General features: G+C 38.5%; 1 protein-coding gene across 1 annotated transcript; it reads left to right on the top strand.

The window, feature by feature from the left end:
• The first annotated feature begins 1,240 nt into the window (after positions 1-1,240).
• On the top strand, positions 1,241-18,232 carry LOC140167390 (uncharacterized). The gene is made up of 9 exons (XM_072190695.1): positions 1,241-1,468; positions 3,123-3,318; positions 4,007-4,150; positions 5,834-5,905; positions 7,733-7,862; positions 13,383-13,516; positions 15,119-15,342; positions 16,178-16,333; positions 18,062-18,232. The coding sequence occupies exons 1-9, from the start codon at positions 1,241-1,243 to the stop codon at positions 18,230-18,232; spliced, it is 1,455 nt and encodes a 484-aa protein (XP_072046796.1).
• Positions 18,233-21,503: the final 3,271 nt, after the last annotated feature.

Here is a 21,503-nt window from a genome sequence, read left to right as displayed (position 1 = left end):
TACAAAAATGTGTACAAGGGGCACGTTCGCCCTTTTGAGGATGGGGCATGTTCGCCCTATATCTTCCCCAGGCGGACTTACCCCAAACTGGAGGGCGGACCTGCCCCATTAGCGTATTATGCAAAATATTAATAATTATACCATTAAACAAGGTAAAACTACTGAAAAGCATGTTTTTTAAAGTTATGTGGTATCAGTATTACTCATACCACCATTTATGTCCTAATCCATAATCTCCCCGAAGTTGTAAACATGATACGTTTAAGCTCACTTTGGACCCCTACATTTTACCCTGACCCGACCCCTGCAACAAATTTAGTGACTCCCCAGAAGAGAATGAATGCCCTGTATACTGTTGCTAAATGTTCGAATTTAATATGTTATTGTTATGCAATGTTTAAACCTTTTTTTGTGATTAGGGTGAACTTACCCCACCATATGGGCGAACCTGCCCCAATATGGGGCAAGTTCGTCACTTTGCAAAACTTTTTTGTTTGCTCTATCCTGTTGCTATTGTAAGGCCTATTGTTCTGGGATTGTGGCCGTATATAGCTAAGACATAGGGCTTTCACATGGGCTAATCAGGTCATCCCTAACCTTAAAATTGACATCGCTAGGCTGGTCAGAAAATATAGGGCGAACACTCCCCGCTCTCCCCTACCCGATCAATGTACGCAAAAATCAGAGCTGAAAGTGAAAGCATCTCGGCGCCTGCTTCTGGACAAGATTTAGCGACTTCCTTTTATTTATATAGAAATCAGTCCGATAAGACACATGAAGAAAAAAGACAAACAACAACAATAATAATAACAACAACAACAGGAACAACAACAGCAAAACCCACAAAAGTCTGATATGAAGTTTTATATAGGCCTGTTTATTCAACTATGTTTGAATCATCAAGTTTTTGATAATTTAAACGACTTCATGTCTTTATGTGTGCTTTTTATATACTAGTCTGCCCTATCCGTACCGCGGCGCAGCGTCATAACCCCAGACAAACAAGTCGCTGATGACTGTAGCGTCAATTGGTGCGTGTCGCACATTTAAGTCGCGGCGTAAAGCGTGCAACATGCGCGTTATGCGTCACCATGGCTACTTTTTGCGCCATGCATAAACTTGACAGCTGTACAGTTGCTTAACCCAAGAAGGAAAACTCTGGCATTCATGCATTAAATTTCTTTGGGTTTAAAACAAATGGCAAAATGGCAGTAGATGTAGGCCTACTGCTAACAGCGCGATGAGTCGACGTGCTGCTATTTTCCTGCACGCCAAAGATGTTGGCGACGTCACGAAAGGGAAATCTTCTACAACTTCAAGCTTACAACCGCAACAAACCCACACTGCTAAAATGTCTAAAACGATTGGACCGTCGAAGAAGAGCAAGACTAATGTTGATGCAGTTAGGTCAAAGACCGCTACGCCGGCAGAAAGTGACGGGCAGAAGAGACGAAGGGCACATGATCAGGTTTGTAGACTTATATCTAATTTTGTTTTCAAAAAGGCTAATTACGCTAATAATAAATAGGCCTAAACAGTAAACGGAGACATGGAAAGTTAACACTAGGCCTACGTGACAAACAAACAAAATCGCTGAGAATGAGATACAAATAAATAAACGAATCCCTTGCACCGAAACAGTGACCCAGATCCAGAGAGGTACCGACTTGAACGAAGAAGTGCTTCGACCATGTCGAAGCCTCGCTACATATAGGGCCTAGTCGAACTGGATTTCCTACCAGTAGGCCTACAGAGGGGTTTACAAATGTCAAAAAAATTAAAGTTCTCTATGTCGAGTATAAAATAAGGTTCACCTATCGGATATGATTCGTTACCGGTATGCCGAAGGTCCACTTTGTCAAAATATGAAATAAGGATTAAGGTTTCGCTATGTCGAATACGAAACAGGGTTGTAGCTAGGGCTAGCATGGTTAGGGCAAGGGCTAGGATTATAAGGCTATAGCCAGGCTCACATCACACACTGTAGGTGGCGCTATTCGTCCATAGAGAAGTGGAATGTGCCTGTACTGTCCAAAAATGGCTTTACTGTGGGGCTCAATGGAAAAAATTACTAAAAATTAATTTTGACAACCAAAACCTAAGTGATGTTGACTTATGTTGGTATACTAGCATAATAATGGATTCATAAGCTATCACATAGTGTAATCTATGTTCCACCAAGTGGACACTCGTTAAAGGGCAAAAGCAATTTGTGTGTAAATCAAGACCATCCAAAACAGCTTTCTTACAGTAAAGAATAGGAGGTCATCTGGGGTCACATACAGTAGTGTACATTGTACATGTGTCTGCTGTCACAATCTCACACACAACATTTTGGGCAATTTGGTGACACTATTTTTGTCTGTAACTTCAAAGGTATATGCACTAGAAACATGATTGACCCCTTATTGTTTAGGTAATTTGATTCTCTTTCAAATGAAAGAACTTTCAGCTAAAAATATTGAACTTCAAAATTTTATGAGCATACCTACTATAGAGTAAAGCCACGATTTTTCCGTGTTACAAAATTTAAAATCCGTGTTACAAATTGGTGATTTCCCGTTTTCCACTATAAAGCACTGAAAAGTTAAAACAAAGATGTTTTAAAAGTGTATTTTGTCCTACCTTTTACTGTAGTATAAACATGGCTAGAATCTTGCATCGTAGACCGAGAATAAATGCTAGAATGGATTAATGGTTGATTACTGCTAAATCTTTGTTTTATTTTGCAAATCAACAAAAAAGTTGGACATTTTACACAGTTTTTACTATTTTAATTTTTATGGCATTTTCAAATTTCCGTGAGCAAACCCCGAATTCCGTAAATCGCGGAGAAATCGTGGCTTTAGGCTAGAGTTATGTTTAGCAAACCTTCGACATAAAGAACCTTAAATTTCAACTAATAAGGAAAGGGGACGAGCTCATGTTAGAGTTGAGGACATTTCTAAACCCACGTGTCTTTCCCAAACAGTCTATAGGCCTATTGTCGATAGACATAATAATTGTGTTATCACATAATCGAGGGGCTTCATTTTTGGCAATAATAAACATGTTTCATGGAACAATGGTCACCTGCAATAATTAGGCTTTGGGAATTTTTGTTGTCCACTTTTCCGTTTCAGGCACGTCGCCCGAGCACTTTACCAGTAATGGGTAAAGCAAAGCCACCTGCACGACGCCATAGTATTCGCCGGAATAGCACCCTCACCTATACGGCCAGTCCTGGGTCTCGCAGAGCTAGTATTCGTCCACCTCCGCCTCGTCCACCACCTCCACCGCCCAAAGAAGAGCCAGCCCTTACGAACCAACAAATTGCCGGTGAGAAAAGGATTTCTTTCACCCATATCTCTAAACTAGGCCTATATTTCTCAATGATTTGTAGATTCAATAACCACTATACTGCAAAAATCGTGTTTAGAAATTAAACTTGTTTAAAAACGTGGTGCAAGTGGCCTTAATTCTTCGCAGTAATGTGGAGCCAAGGTGGGAACAGGGGGGGGGGGGGTCATGTGACTTCCATATGACCCGAGCACTCCCTTTTAGAGGGACTTTTGTTTTCGGGGTCTATGTTTCAACTCAAGACCTCCATTCTGACCTCGGGTCATTCGCTTGTCAGGAATGGCGCCGCCATTTGAAACCGGAGCACCCCATAACCCCACCGCCCGAGGTCCACCTAGCTATTTTTTGGGCAAGTTTCGTTAAAATGTAACTACTGTTTTTGCTGTTTTTGCCACCCAACAGTATAGCAATTTTTCACAAAAAGCACCCAAATTTGCCCTAATTGCGCGGTTTGACCGGCACTTTTGCATTAGTCTCCACTGAAAACCCACCCATCGATATACCAAAATTGCTGAAAAGGACCCCAAAACCGTGGCACATCCCCGTATACCTTCAACCAGGGAGAACCCCCTCCGGGCCCTTATCACACTGCTAATGAGAATCATGGGCTATACCCTGTAGCATGACGTCACCTCATGTAGTTTTATTTTCTACTTCCAACCAACAGCTTTCAAGGAAGTTTTTGACCTGTTTGACAGCAATGGAGGTGGTACGATTGACTCGCAGGAACTACAGCAAGCATTGGCGTCAGTGGACATCCATTTGTCCGAAGAAGAAATCTATGACGTCTTAAAAACTATTGACAAAGATGGTAAGAAACGCTTATGACTGCAAAATGCCAGACGATGTTTTGTAATCCAATCAGTATGCCATGACAAAAAAAAAATAATAATAATAAACAGTTTATTATTTTCCGGCTGCAACGGATGAGCGAGGATTTGAAAACTATAATGTAATGTATGGTTTCGGCCCGGGTTTCATTCAAATTTTGATTTTTTTTTTGGCCAAAAATTATAACATAACAAAGAGGTTTTCTGATCATTTTAAGCCGGATGAGGTAAAACAAAAGAAAACCATATAGCTGCTTAACTGTGGAGGTGAATAAAAGCGGGGATCTCCTGTTTAAAGCACTTCAGGCTTAGGCTACTTTCACATTGTATTTTTAGTACACTTAAAATAATTGTGGAAAACGTGGCCAAATTCGAGAAAAATTGAGGGAGTCGCTGTAAACAAATCGGTCGATCCTTCATGTAATTATTTCGTGTAATCTAATCCTAACTCTAACCCTAATCCTAACCCTAATCCTAATCATAACCCTAATCCTAACCCTAACCCTAATCCTAACCCTAATCCTAACCCTAAACTAACCCTAACTCTAACCCTAACCCTAATTTCGTGTAAAATTACATGAAGGAATAACCAACAAATCACACTTCATGTTGTACCGGTATTTGCCTTAAAAAGGATCAATGGCTAGGTCAAAATGAATATAGACCATCCATGATGCAGTCATGTCTACAGTAGAATTCATCTCGACCTTTGCAGGACTTAAACCCCATTAAAAGCTATTAAACCCAGATAACACTCATTGAAGCAGCTCAACTGATTAAATCAGATCTTCTCTGGTTGTGTACAAGTGTCTGTTTTCAATGTGCGACATCGCAATAAAGCTGGTATTACAGCTTCAGTTGGGTAACCGATTATAAAAACGAAAGGAAACAATGGTATGTGTACCATTGTTCACGAAATGACACAAAGACCTGCTTTTTGTTAACCAGCATTCTTCAAAATGAGCAACATAATGATTGTTGACTTAACACCGTTTGGAAATAATTTCTTCATATTTTTTGGTGTTATCTGTCGTTTACATATCCTTCCTAAAACACAAAAGTGCGACCTCTCCAAACATCTAAATTAGCTAAAAATTTAGGACATGTTACAAAACTTTATTTTCTAGAACCTATTTAGAATAATTTAAATGTAGCTTTTACCGTTTTTTTTGTGGCATCCTTCAGAAGTGAGCGGTCCGATACCAATATTTTCGGTCAAATCTCCATTCAATTAACACGGGGAGTTGGCTAGCTATGCCTTGCCCTCACTCATATTTTACAAAAGTGCGACCATTTCTGAACATCTAACCTAGCTGTAATTTTAGGTCATGTTAGAGAAATATATTTGCTAGAAGTTTTGGAGAATAAATAAAATATTGGCTGGTTATTTTTCACACAGTGATGTTAACTAGGCAAGTGTCCATTCTCCCAACATACATCATTTGTTGAGGTCACACGTCAATGGTGAGAGCACTGTGTATTGTGTATAGGAAAACGGACAGTAACTGCAGTATGCGTGGCCGGCACCGCCTGGGGAATACTTGTCTTTCGAATTTAGCGCCCTTTCGTTATCGGCACTATGCTTCAAGATTGAATACAAAATTATTATGCAATGTGTTCGCTTTTCTGATTTTATGAAAGTGTGTTTGTTTTTTCTATTGCAGGAAGTGGTGAAATTGATTTTGAAGAATTCTTGACCATGATGACAAACACGGAGAAGTTTTTGGAAATGTTTGGTGAGTATTGTCAGGTCTTTAATCGTAAACGTACAAGCTTCCTTCGGAATTCATTTAGCATGACACTAATGGTTCTATTGGATAGGCCTGCTATAATATTACGTGTTTGATTCATGTTTTTTTTTTTTTGTATTAGATTTAATTTATAAAATAACGAATGCAAGAATGTGTTCTATGGTTAGTGTTTGTTTGCCCAGACACGACTGACCCAAAAAAATTTAAAAAAACATCAAACACTTTTTTATTTTATATTTTACAATGATATAAAAATAAAGAAAATGATGTTTTTTCCTACAAATATGCCAAATGACAATACAACAATATTTTACCATCAATCAACATCAATATAGAGAACCAAGCATGATAAGTAAGCCCTATTACTGTAATATAGTCTGGGATTTTGTATTACAGGATTCCAGCCCGTCACCCTTGCAACAAGCATGCATTTATACTGAATTTATATTGAATCTTTATCAAGATTTTGTTGCCAACTTTATATGGTAAGGTTAAAATGTATTAAAGTTTGACACAAGTACAAAATGTAAGGCTGAATGTCGTATATTTTATCTTTGCTGCAGCATGTGTACAGATCTATAAAGACAAAGATCTAAAAAAAAAAAAAAAAAAAAGGAAATCGACCTACCGACCCACCCCTTTCTACCCCCTGTCTGGGCAAAAAAATACTTTTTGTTTTTGGCCTTAAACAAATGACTTTTGAGTGTATATATCAAACATGAAACGACACAAAACGACCATTGCTTTGGCCGAAAAAATAAAATACAAATAAGCATACAAACATCTCTCTTTTCCTCTAGGGGCTGTGCAATAATTATGAGCCCCCCCGCCCCCAGAACGGCCAGCCAAAAAATCGCCTGCCTCCCCTCTCGGCCTGCCAAAAATGCGACAAAAAATCTTTGCCCCCCCCCCCCTTTATACATGCCAAATTTTTGGGATCCCAATTTGCAAACCTAAAAATGATCTAGATATAATATTGCGAGCACAGCGAGCAGGAAAATTTGCATATTAAGGGAAGAGGTATGAACGTTTGGACAGTATTTATTGTGGGACATTAGAGCACATCAGATATTATTAAAAATTGATATTTTTCACATTTTGGAGATATAGGCCTAACAGTCCTCGAAGTAAGCTTTATAAATCTGATGATTTCTACCTAAAGTGTATGTATGTGGGATGAAAAGCCGACGATCCATTGACAATTTTGATCTTTCGTATTGAAGATATGGATTTTTTCAACCAAAACACCTAACTTTGGTGTTTTGGGAAAAAAAATCCATATCTTCAATATGAAAGGTCAAAATTTTCAAATGATCGTCGGCTTTTCCTCCCAGCTACATACACTTTAAGACTATATCATTAAATTTATAAAATTTAATTCGAGGACTGTTATAGGCTATCTCCAAAATGTGAAAAATATCAAATTTTAATAATTTGTCATAAAATTTGTATTATATCGTGAATTTCATAAAATGAAAATTATTTGATATCAGAAAGACATTCTTCGTATTTAGAATGCAATTCGATAGGTCTGATGTGCTCTCATGTCCCACAAAAATGCTGTCGAAACGCTCAAAACGCTCATTCCAGTTCCGTTAAAGCGTTTCCGTACTGTTCTCCTAAGCCTTTTTTAGCGTTTTATTTAAAAGGCGCCTTATGAATATGTGCCAAAAATCGCTTGCCCCCCCCCCCTCTCGGCTAGCCAAAAATTGTTTGCTCCCCCCTTTCCAACACCCCTCCAATTTTACCCTCCCCCAGGGTTCGTAATTATTGCACAGCCCCTGATCTGCAATCAATTTTAATTTATTTCAGCTGCTAAACACGAAGGGGACGTTTGTGCCTCATTGCCAAAGGGTGTTGAAGGACGTGAGATGATTCTGTTTGACGCCCTCACCAAATTTATGAGAACATCGGCTTTGAAGCAAATGGACGAAATCGTTGGGTAAATTATACGATAAGTGTGGCGTAGGCCTAGTACGTTGGACGTAAAAAACCCCTGATCTACAGAGGACGGATTTTCCAAGTACAGTCGGTCGGTCGGGTTTAAAAATAAATCTGGAAGACTCTCAAATACCCCAAAAAGCTTGACAATCTAAACAGTTTTTGCAAACATATTTTGAAATAAAAAAAACTCATTGTTTTCAACAACTTAATTTCAGTCACTAAAATCAATTCCCCTTGGGAAAATTTTTTTTAAGCAAAACATTAATGACAAAATGTTTCAAAAGATTGTTTTTGTTTAGAACTCTGTATATATTAATCAATTGCATCACTGCTTAAGGAAAGTCTATATACTTGTGATCTTGGCATCTCTGTGTATTATAAAATGCGCTTTGTGTGTCAGGAAGGTCATTTTTTTCGTGATATTTAAAGGCTTGACCCAAAGGTGACAGCCGCATCCCCCACTAATACCCCACCAAAATGCAGATTTTTGTATCAGTCGAAAGCGCATATTTTCTTATAGCGCCATTGATTTTTTTTTGCCAGGATATTGTTTGTTTAGATGATATGATCAAGAACATGGAAGTTTCGTGGTTACCTCCGCGGAAGCCATGTACTTTTCTAAACGCCACAGTGATATGCATTTTTGATTCTAGAAGCTAAAACCCTTGAGCAATTTAACTCAAAACTTGGGATGAAATTGTTTGGGTGGTGGGACTCAATATGATATTTTATTTGTGAAGTTTTTGCATATGTGTGGAGTGTGGAGCGTATCTAGAGTCTGGGTCAATAAAGTAAATTCTTGCATTGTTTAATTAAGTACATTTTTATATACACTAGCGGGACACCCGCGCTACGCGCGGGTCCCCGCTAGATGAGTAAATGGGAGCGTTCACTAAAACAGGAGGAATTACTGAACAGGTAGAATCCCCGGTAGAATCATTGAAAAGGTAAATTTTATTTATCTGAACTTGACCCTCTTTAAGCCTACGTTTCCATTTTAACTTCTTTCTTTTTAGTTTTTTCTACATGGGCCAATTTTGTTCCATTTAAAAAGAAAATCTGCTGCTAAGCTTCAGATTTTCCGTTACCATGTTTTTTTATTTATTCAACCCCGTTCCCGTTATTTTCTAAATCCGTCCTTTCTTACATTTCCATTTTATAGGTCTGTCACACTACGACGGACTGGATTAACGTACATCACCGAATACAAAAATATTTTATTCGGTGGAAAAATCACCAGTCCGGCAGAAGATTCGGTGGGATTTTGGGTCCGATTCCCGTTCGTCTCTCTATGCGTTGTGGCCGCTAATAACCCTGCAGGCGTCTTATATCCGATCGTTCAACGTCCGACAAATGACCGGATTTGGGGGTCCGATTCCCGTTCGTTTCTCTATGCGTTGTGGCCGCTAATAATCATGCAGGCGTCTTATATTCGATCGTTCAACGTCCGACAAATGACCGGCTTTGGGGGTCCACGTCCGACAAATGTACGGATTTTGGGATCCGATTCCCGTTCGTCTCTCTATGCGTTGTGGCCGCTAATAATCCTGCAGGCGTTTTATATTCAATCGTTCAACGTCCGACAAATAACCGGCGAATCCGTGGCATGTGGCACCAACAGGGACGTCCACACTATCAGAAAAGTGGGGGAGGAGAGGGTGTTTGAGAGGATTTTTGACCCCTTAGAGGCAATGACGTAGCAAGCACTTTTTCAGAGGGTGAACAAAGTGGGGAAAGACAACTTGTAAGGGGGAAAACTTTGACGAAAATGGTCAAATATTGGCTAATAAGTACAAAAGGGCTACAAATCTGATATATCAGGGCAACCAGAGTCCGGGGGCAATAGAGGTGAGAAACCTTTGGACAATGAAGGCCCAATTGAAGCCATTTGTCATTTTTTAGATCAATTTTAGCACTATTATTGGGTACTATTTTAGTTTGAAACAGCCGCAAATTGGTGAAACGAAAGCCTAATTAAAGCCATTGAAAAGTTTTCACAATTATTGTATAATATAAACAATTGTTTTAAAAATAACACGTGGATGTCCATAGCAGAAGCAAAAGGAAGACTTGTCCATTTTTCAAAATGAAGGTCCAATTGAAGCCATTTGCATGGGGACTGTAGGGCCTATTAGGCCTGGGCCTATTGTGTAAAAATTTAGTTTTAAAAATGGAAAATTTGGACACTTGTTTTTGGTGCATCATTTTACACTATTATTGCCTTAAACAAAAAACAAAGAAGGCCCGAACTGAATTTGCAAAATTTAAAATGTTACACTGATCCACTGACACTTTAAGATATAAGACTTCAGACTCGTAATTTCAGGTAAAGCATGCATGGATTGATATGTTAAAGTCAGTAATAGACCTAAGTCCGTCTTAAATACTGATTTTGGTGACAAATTGGGAGTACAAAATGTCACGGGCCCTACATATCGACGGGCCGGCAGTAATTTTCACAGGCTTTTGGGCCAAGGAACGACATTTAAAGCACTGCCTATAATAATCACAGGCCTATACTTAGGCTTACTATATACTATCCTGGGCCTACTCAATAACATACAATTTAACCTTTTCCATGTTTTCTCTTCTTTTTTCTTTCTTGTCAATCACTAAAACTGGTAGGAATTTGATATTGCGTCCTCTACCCTTCAGAAAGTGCCCCTCCCTCAACATGCTCAATACTACTTACATGCATAGGCCTACTAAATTACGTGCAATTTAAATATGTGCTCTTCTGTTCTCTCTTCAATTTTCTCACTTTCTTTTCTTTTTCTCTCCTTTCCCCTTTTTCTACTTGTCAGTCACTAAAGTACTGGGGAAATATGATATTGCGTCACACACCCTTCAGAACCCCCCCATGATTGATGCACATGTTCGCCATAGGCCTACATCCGGCACAAGCGCCTGCGAAACCTTGCAAACACCTGCGGTATATAAACGAAAGAATAACGAACAAACACAGGGTATATATACAGAACTGTACGAACACACATCGGACAACTTCCGAACATGTGTATTCGGCACACTCCGTTTCAAGTTTTGTGCATGCACAAAACTTGAAACGTATTGTCGACGGACTAAACAATCATCACCTAACACGAAACGCATTTGGCGGATAATAGCAGGAGGCTTTTGACTAACACACGCGTCGCGTCACGTCACGTCACGTCACGTCACGTCGCGTCACGTCGCGTCACGTCACGTCACGTTGATATCTTCTTAAAAGTTACAAACAAGTCATACGGTTGAGATCCAATTTGACCTTGACCTCTATCAAGCTGGGGGGCATTGGGTGAATGCACCCGAGGTGGGCCACATAACACCCCGCCCAATGAACTGGGTACCGTTGGGTCCCTCAATTCTCTGTTTTCAACTCCTATTTTACTATTTTATTTTTATTTGATAAAAACTTTCCCGGAAACTTTTTTCCCTTCGCCACTTAGTTTGTATTTCTTTTGCCAACTGAGAATGCTTGACAACCACCTGTATTTACTGCCTTTTTGACAACCCGATCCAATCACCCAAAACAAGCCAGAACTCAACATGACCCTTGTTTGCACCCCAATCAATGTTTCGCTTAGCACATACCATGAACATGCACTAGGAACTTCCATTGAAAAGACCCGATATGAATGCATGGGATACGCGTGGCTATTTTTAAACTGTGGAAAATACCCCGGGCCGTATTCTCGCAAAGGGGCTAACACCCGTCCCAGGACACACCCCGGCCCCGCAGAAAAACCCGCAGACGCCACGAAAAAATGAACAACACAACCGCGCAATAACATGACCCAGCCCACCCCACTTGACATGGCCAAAGAGCCTCCCAGGCCTAAGGTTGACCGTCTTCAAGAATACGACCTCAGAGTTTTCAATGGAAAATTCCATACAGCTGTGTTTGTTTTACTTGGTCACGTTGTTGCACACGTGTTTTCCATGGCCTGCTCTGATGCTGATATCGACAGCGAACGAACTTGCACCCGCTGGGCCTGTTGAAATCAAAACAAATCTTTGCCGGGGGGTCACTTGGGGTTCTTTTTAGACGGTATTGGGAGCCTCCGTGAGGGTAATTTGTGGAGTTTCCTGGGCCTGATTGAGTGGGATTTTTGAACCCAGAGAACCCATTAAATGGGGTCGGATTTGACATGAACATTACTGCAAGAGTGGACCCCCGGCAAAGATTTGTTTTGATTTCAACAGGCCCAGCGGGTGCAAGTTCGTTCGCTCATGAAGATATCAACGTGACGTGACGTGACGCGACGTGACGCGACGTGACGTGACGTGACGTGACGCGACGCGTGTGTTAGTCAAAAGCCTAGCAGGACATATGAAGAACATAAAACGAACATTGACGAACACTAACGGATTTGCTAAAATACCATCCGTTTCTTATACGGAAGACCGATCCGGTGTAGTGTGACACTAACACGGTCTGGGTCAACGTACATCACCGAATGCATAAATATGCTATCCGGTGGTGAAGGCCTCACAGGAACGTATTTGCAACGAACACGGGCCGAGTGCAACGAACAAAGAACGAACATGAACGAAAGGAGAGCGAACAAACTCCGGCAATATTCAGCACCATACGAACACACATCGGATAAATACCGAACATGTGTATTCGGTACACTCCGTTCAAGTTTTGTGCATGCCGATGGACTTAACGAACATCACCTAACACGAAACGCATTTGGCGGATGATAGCAGGACATAAAAAGAACATAAAACGATCATTGACGAACAACAACGGATTTACTAAAATACCATCCGTTTCTTGTACGGAAGACCTATTCGGTGTAGTGTGACAGAAGCATTAGCTTCTATTTTATTTGCTGCATAGCTTGTGATTTCCCGTTTTCATGTTATTTATTTAATTCTGTCCTCTGTTTAATAGCTTTTTTATTTAAACTTCCTGATTTTATTATAGCGAATACATTTCCTGAAGAGTTTCTTTCTTTCCTTCTTTAGCCTATTTTATTCCCGGTTTCATTTTGTGACTAAGTACTCGTACAGCCTGTTTGTCCTCATTTTGTTTTCTTTTTTATTTATAGTAGGCCTACCTCTTCATGTTGTTTGTACTTTTTAACACACATCTGTTTCCCGTATTTATTACGCTACGGTCGTTCACCCGTAATATCATTCATTACGTGACTCTACCGCGCGGTATCGCTGCGCTACGCGAGCGGCTTGGCATTAGATACGCCCGTGCGACGCGCAGGCCTAGCTTAGTAACTGACTCCTTTTTTTGTTTACCTTGGATAGCAACGGACCACATTTTCACTGATTTTGAGGCCAATTCTTGACCGTTTTCAACCAAATAAAGTTTAAACACGTTCCCGTATATTCCTTGATCTCCCGTATGAATTTGGCGACATTTGGATCGAAACTGACGGAGCCTTTATAGCGATACATACATAGATACAACATTTCCCTATTTATAGTAAGATTGTTTATGCTTTGTTTTCTTCATCAGGAAATCAACTTTATTCTAATTATTCTTCTTTTTTGGCAGATACTACAACACCAAGTATAAGCGTGCTCAAGCGCCACACGTTGTTATGCACTATGCCGCGGGGGCGAGGCTAATAGGGCTGACAGAAAAACAACTCGTTCAACACATGAAACTTTTACAGCAGAGTAATAGGGGTAAGTGATGACGATGGTGGTGGAGATGAGGAATGCGACGACGACTATGATGACGACGACGACGGCGATGACTATAGTATATCACTATTATTATTGTGATGATGATGATGATGATGATGATGATGATATTGATGATGATGATGATGATGATGATGACGACGACGACGGCGATGACGATGATGATGATGATGATGATGATGATGATGATGATGATGATGATGATGATGATGATGACGACGACTATCACGATGATGATGAAGATGAAGATGAAGATGAAGATGAATATGAAGATGAAGACGACGATGACGACGGCGATGAAATAGTTTGCTCTACATATCGTTACGAATTTAGACGGTCGAATATCGATTCGTCTCTTTGTTAAATTCATGTTATGTATGAATTATCTTGAATTAGCGAACATGAACAAGCGAATTCTTTTGAATAAATAGCGAGTAAGGCATAAACCGCATAAGAAAACACCGTTAAAGGGCATATTGCAAAAACAAGTTTAACTCCATTCAAAGAGAATAATTATTACATTACAAGTTGACACTCGTTGCAATTTTTATGCGTATTTCTCCTGAAAAAAAAAAAAAAAATTGTTAAGTTCGGGCTCGTACGGGTCATTCCCCCGTTCGAAGCGAAATTAATTTTCAAGGCAGCGGGCTGAATGATGTAAGTAAGGAGGAAACTATAGGGGGAGTGGGGTAATCCCGAACACCTTTTCATTTAAGCCTATATTACTAAAACAACGTAAGATAGAATAAACCATACCAATATCAAGAGTGGGATTACCCGCCGTTCCCCTATGTTCACGATAACACATGAGCCTAGAGCTCTTCTCATGTTCATTCATGTATAAATGCGAGACTATCAATGGTCAACAAAAGGTTAGCTACCGGCCCATTGAAATTGTTTATTTGCATAATAAATCACGCTCAAATTCTAAGCTCAAAATATTTCTTTATTTTTTAGTCCAAATATTTCTCATGATGTTGATATATACATATGAATTGTAATATCACAATTTACTAATATAATAAACAAGCGGCTGATTTTATCCATATGTTTAAAAACCATTAAATTAGTAATATTTGTTTCAGAGGGTTTTTTTTCTGAGAACAACAACAGTATACGTTCTGTTTATTGATAGTGTTTACAGTCCATTCTTTTAAAGTGGGCACATTTCATTTCATGACGTCAAACTTTTTCTAGGTCAAATCTGTCTCGTTCGAAGGAACTCCCCGCTTACAGTTGGTTTTTTGCGGAATATCAATTTTAAACGTCTTATTTCCTCAAAAAAAGAGTCATTTTCATTGTTTCCTGATAATATTAGCTTGTCATTGATATGATGTTGTCCGAGCAATATTATGCCCTTTAACACACCTTGCATGTCGCCCTACTTTGCTCACTTATCACGCTGGACACTGTTAAATAATTGATATGCTGCCCTCTCACTGGCTCTAATGTGCTGATCCCCTTCCGCTAGAAATCTATTCGTGACATGATAACTGTAAAAAAGAGATGATTCCTTTCGACCGTGTCAAACTCATGTAATGATATGAAATTTGAACAACCAAAATATCTCCAATTTCTCCACAGAGAACAATTACCAATCCCCGTATGCTCAACCTTTGCGATTCATTTTAATGGGCCCACCAAGACGACCTACCAAGAAACGAGTACCACCGTCCGATGCACCAATACTCGATGAGAAACGATGTACAGGAAAGATTAAATTAAAGATACGCATCAATTATCATAAAGATAGTGAAATTAAGAAAAGTGGGGAGCCAGAGGGTGAAGGAGATCATGGGGCAGGAAAGGTGAGACATTCTTAGAACGTCAAAATTAACGGTAGCCCCGTTTGTTTGACACTCAACTTGTTGGACACGGTACACAGTGTCATCGCCCAGATATCTTCATGGCAGAAATCGCCATTTTGTTCCGACCTGATTAATAGTTTTGAGACCATGGGCCGAGGGGCTAAGGCTATTGACAATAGCCTGGTCACTGATCTGGTACGTTATCTGCTTTAGACTACGGTAGTACCTCCGCGCCAGTGGTCTACACTACGCCTACTATCGTGTTATGTTCTGGGCCCTGCAGGGTTGGCGAATGAGGGCAGCAGTCTTCTTTTTTTTGTTCTTCACATATAAAATCCGAATTTTTGTCAGTTTTTGATTTCAAAACGCACGGTTGTTTGTCAATACGCGCGCTTACGACTTTCATGTTCTTTCAACACATATATTCAAGTGCAAGCCTTACAATTGGCTACTTTAGAAACCAAAAATGACGGGAGATATTCATCATTTTCTACCCCGGTATCCGAAGATCTGTTGTCTGAAAATCAATCACGTATATCGACGTGCATAGCAGAATACACGTGTATTGATTTAGTTGCCCTGCCTGTACAATATATAGACCTAATTATTTTTTATGTTTTTGTAATGACAGTTGACCGTTTTTAAATCCAATAATTCCTTGCGGTTAGACCCCAGATGTCGTCATTTGACTTCACACATGCGCACATTGGCGTGACGTCAAATGACGACAGCTGGTGTCTAACGCAAGGAATTATGGGGTTTACCGAAAATGTTAATTATATCATGCGAAGTTAAATTAATTTCTTTTTACATTGATACCACATCGTCTGTGAAGAAAAAATCTGGAAGATTTGGTAGTGATGGTGATAGTTATCTCTCTGTATACAAACCACGGCTTGGATGGGTCAACTCCCATGTGAAGAAATTCGAACACAGACTACCGGCTACTCATTTTGTTACACTAAAAGACCTCCCTACAATTCGTACAAGGGTAAGTATCACAAATTGTCGCGATTTGGTATAATGCCGAATAACAATACTGCATCAAAGCATGTTAAATGCTTAAAAAGGGTAACGTCTCCCTCTAAGACAAAGTAATACAAATGAATGCTGACGTGGACGGTTTATATACATATGCTGTGTTTTTTTGTTTTGTTTGTTTGTTCGTTTGTTTGCTGGGAGAGACAGTAAGTGCATTTCGCTCTTAACTGATCTTTCAAATGAGTATTTGTGCTGAAAATGTTGACTTTCATTTCGTGGGGGCGCAGAATCAATGCTGAGTTGGTCAATTCGGCCTAAGGTGGCGCACAGGGCACTTGTCCTCTCGATATCCCCTTTTGCTCCGCCACTGCCAACATGTGATATTTTACTCATATTCTCGATCATGTATCACTTTCAGGGTAGCACACACACACACTCATAATTTGTTATAATTTTTTTAATTTTCTGATTTAGCAAATCACTGTTAGTGCCTTTAAGGCTACAAGCTCTTTTTGGTTGAAATTTTTGGCGGGAAATATTCCCGCCAAAACTTTAAAGTAATCGTTTCCCACAACTAAATATCATAGTCAGGAAATTAATGATGCATCTGGTAGCTTAGATCATAACTTTCATTATACTTAGTTGCAATTATCCCAGATAATTCTTGATTTGTTTTACAGCGTCTTGAATTGTCGATGTTTTTGATCAAAAAACATCACTCGGTGTATTTTAAAACTCGAGGCATTAACTCTTCATTAGCCCCAAATCATAATTTATTATATGCACGTGTAGAAAACACCAATGGGAATAATTGGACGTTGTTTGCGGAGCATAAATTTGGTTTGATTTTATTTCACAATAATTCTAAGTTGAGAATTTTGACCTGGCATTTCATTTTTTTTATTCATTTCCAATTTAAATTCATTGATATGTGATATTTTGAATAAATAAAGAGTACGCTTACCTTTCTGCAACACTTCCCGGTATCATTGAGCATCTGCTGAGAGTCAACAATTTGTCTGAAAACAGTCCCTTCCTATCATTTTTGAACAAAATATGGTTCAAAAGTGGGTACACTACGCGTATATACTTGCATAGCGAGGAAACGAAGAGAGGTATTTACGGTGGGGTATGTATTGTAAGCTATTAGGGAATAGGCCTATTATATTATATTATAAGGGCGGTATATATTCAAATGGTATTGCCTGGATCATTGAGTATCGATTGCGCACGCATACACGGATGTGTGTGGTCCTCCCCAGGTTTTGACATGAATTACAAATGACGTCGTGAATGACCCAGCGTTTTCATTTTATTATTACAAAATTAATCGTCGTTTATCACGAGTCCTAAGAGTCGTACCAGTTCAATTCATCAAAATTAATTTGTATTAAATGAAAAACAAACAGACAAGTAAAGTCATGTCTTTTTATGACTGTATTCCTACCAAAATCTGATTTTCAAAACACTAGAAACGTGTTGATATGTATATCTTTGAAAATTGCCGAATGTTGAACACAGTCACCGTGGCACAGTAGCCTATGCATCTTTAGCATTCATAGTGTCTTGGCAGTGGTTCGAACCCTGGTGAAAATTTTAGTATTTTTATTCTTTTTACTAATGCGCTGTGTCGTTTTTCAAAGACACCCCTGAATGAAAATGGATGGGCAAGTACCCTTAATATATTGCAATAACTATCTACATTGATTCTTTATCATCAACCATTGTAATTTTCCAGATAACCGATGCTACTCGTGATTACCAACGTGAATTAGCAGAGTCAAAGAGGCGAGACAACTTGAAGTATTGGAAATCTTTGCACCCGGAACATATTCCATCCAGAAAACTACGCAATAATTTTAGAAAAGTTTTCAATGCATATATTAATCTGGATGATAAGAAAAAATAACTTGCATACTCTACGTGTTAGTGTAGTTTGACAGATAGTATTTAGATCGTAATTTGCATAATCTTGTTGGTTAGTGCAATTTAACAAATTAGGGCTTTAATATGAATTAGATGAATTGCAAGTTAAAAACAAATGGCTTTCGTTTGAATATAGATCATGATTTCAAACTTTCGACGAAAGTGTTCACAGAAAGGAGACGTTTTTGATGATGGCAAAGCTAAAGGTGATTAAACGTGAAAATGTTTATCAAAATCGCCCGACTGAACAGTATATTATTTCATGATTGTAAGTATGTATACCGTAAAACCTCGTCTACAATGCATACAGAGTAATTCTGATGAAAGCTAAATTAATCCAGGCGCCATCTATTGACAAAATTATAACATTGTGAAGTTTGAGCAAATAAATTACCCATACAAGCATATACAAACAAGTGTTATTGTAAGACCAATATTTTACATTGGCATATTTACGGTTGTTTAGTATTAACCAATCTTTCATCAAAAACACTCTATATGCTTGTAGACGAAGTTTTACGGATGCGTATAAAATGCAAACTTTTTTGGGGAATTTTTGAGTTGAGGCTGATCTTTATTCCTTGATTAAAATTTGAGCATTGCATACTTCGTAATCTGATTGGTTATTTAGAGATAAGGTTGGGTGACCTTAGTAACAACAGCAACCCTAAATATTTAGCAAAATTGATATATCGCGTGAATCAATTCCATCACGCGATGGCAATAAATAGCAATAAGCGATCGGGTCGCAATGTAACCGCTGCGGGTATTTTATTGTAGGCTACTGAAAAGTAACTATCGCCAACCTCAACCTCATTGGTCGATTACGATTGCTTCGACTTGTTTGCTATTGATAGATTTAGTTTCAACAGATAGTTACATCTATGATGGTAAAAAACACCTGATGATTCTCACACAATAACACTTTCATAATTGGAATCATCATGGATACTGGTTTATTTGGAGTTCATTATTGATTTACACGACTGGTAACGAGCCTAACTGTTTATATGTTAATGGTGTATCATAGCAACCAAAATCAGTCAATTCTTGATTTACAGTAATTGCATCTATCCAGGGAGACATTCAACGATATGAATATAATTTTCTCCCGGCGTATGCAACAGTGATATAGTGATTAAAAATAGAATATGGAAAAACTTGACCTCTAGCTTTAATTCCCGTTTAATACCGTATTTTTCGGTATTTCAGCTGCTCAGTGTAGGCCTAATTAGGCTGCACGGCTTGAAATAAACTATCATATCATTTTTTTTGGATGAAGTCGCCTGGATAAGCCTATAATAGCTGCCACGTATGTAATTCTAAACTGCCTTGTATACTATAAAATGGTATAAATAAATGAAACGTGATACCAGATTATTTTTAAAGCTAGCTTTTGTGTGAATGATAAAAAAAGGCCTACACTACGGATATTCTATAAAGATTGGTGTATTTTAGGCTTAACCCACAATTAGCAGTAATCCGTATCCCCGGACATTGCATTTGCATGATGTACATCTCAACTTTCCTTTTACAATGGTGAAATATTATACTGATGTTCGATACCCTAACTATAATATATAAATTGTCATGGCAGAAGGTTTATCGATTGCCATAGCAATAAAACAGGGCACAAACTATTGATGTACATACGCCCTTCAATTTGAACAGAAGAAAGCAATATCATCAGCTGTGGAATCCTTTGATATCTTGATCGAGTATTAATTTCTTCATAAAATGCCCCTTATTAAAAATTCAATTATTCCAGTTCTTGCATATTTTTTTTTCTCGGTCTACCTCCACTTCCTCCTAATATATAAGTGTGACATAGTAACCATGGTAACTGATGCTCACTATTTTGAGGTCCCTGGATATTTTTTAAGGTATTTTTGCTCATTTTTAGACTTTAATCACGAAGATTGAAAAGCAAAATGAGGTGAATATGCAGCGTAACTCGGTGAATGATTAGGTTTGCAAAAGTGAAATTTGCAGTTGCATCACCACCGTTCGAGTTTTTATCACGAAAAGATTTGCAACTCGGTAATTTGTTATAGAATGAATATAATGAACCTTTCAGTGAAGTAATTGGATTCCTTGCCCTATAACATAACATTTGTTACCATTGTGTAGTTATTTTGTGAGAAAAATGCAAAATTAGTCACAAAATTTATCAGGGGTGTAGTACCACCTTAAATGAAGATGGCATTAAATTGCAACTGAGAATGACGTTGTCGTCACTGTGAAAATAGCCGACCAACACGTAAGAAACGAACATATATGTTAATGGCTAAGGCTTGACGTGAAGGTATAATGGAGTGTTAATTTATTAACACGAACGCGTGAAAAATACGAAGATGTTAATGTTAATTATTAACACACGAACGTGTTAAAAACACGCATTTAAACATTATCTTGTGTTAATAATAACATAAACATCTGCATATTTTTCACACGTTTTAATTTCAGTAAATCACAATCCTATACCTCAGTTCACTGCCCATGTAGGCCAATAGTATTAGCTATAACCCCAAAATTTCTCATAACAAGCTGATTTTTTCAGGATAGGTCCAGAAACATGTGTAGAATCAAATTCCAAAAGTCCCCGAAAATCCCCCTTGTGCTTCCTTCAAAATCCAAGATGGCGTCCAAAATGGCCGCCATTTTCAGTTTTTATCATAACTTTGCCCCCAGACATGTTAAAATCACAAACAAAGCATCTAAATATATGTTTTGAGGTACAAGGAATGTTTTAAAACATTTGCAAGAGGTTTCAATAATCCTAAGTAGCCAAAATCCAAGATGGCGTCCAAAATGGCCGCCATTTTCAGTTTTTATCATAACTTTGCCCCCAGACATGTTAAAATCACAAACAAAGCATCTAAATATATATTTTGAGGTACAAGGAATGTTTTAAAAACATTTGCAAAAGGTTTCAATTCCAATGATCCTAAGTAGCCAAATTCCAATATGGTGGACAAAATGGCCGCCTTTTTAGTAAGTAAAATTAGTTTTCAACCAGACATGTGTTTAAGATGTGTTAATTGGCATTGGAGAAAGTTCAAAACTCATGATTTGTAAGCAGCCTTATAATGCACATCATCCAAATTCACTACCATTATTACCATCATTATTTTACAATATTGATTCAGTGCTTTTATCATGTGTACAATACAATAGTTACCATTATTTTTTATTTGCCTCCAAAAGAGCTGAGCTCATACCAAGATGGCTTAAGCCTATGTTCACATCGGTAT

This window comes from Amphiura filiformis, chromosome 13 (assembly GCF_039555335.1).
Source record: "Amphiura filiformis chromosome 13, Afil_fr2py, whole genome shotgun sequence".
Taxonomy (NCBI): Eukaryota; Metazoa; Echinodermata; class Ophiuroidea; order Amphilepidida; family Amphiuridae; genus Amphiura; species Amphiura filiformis.
The sequence above is the reverse complement of the archived record's forward strand: the minus strand, read 5'-3'. Positions and strand labels throughout refer to the sequence as shown.

Bases quoted from the DNA above. Each gene is read 5' to 3' on its own strand.
- LOC140167390 (XM_072190695.1), top strand. From the start codon at position 1,241: ATGAGTCGACGTGCTGCTATTTTCCTGCACGCCAAAGATGTTGGCGAC. The intron at 13,517-15,118 runs GTAAGTGATGAC...ATTTCTCCACAG, and splicing joins TTTACAGCAGAGTAATAGGG to AGAACAATTACCAATCCCCG. The intron at 15,343-16,177 runs GTGAGACATTCT...TCGTCTGTGAAG, and splicing joins GAGATCATGGGGCAGGAAAG to AAAAAATCTGGAAGATTTGG.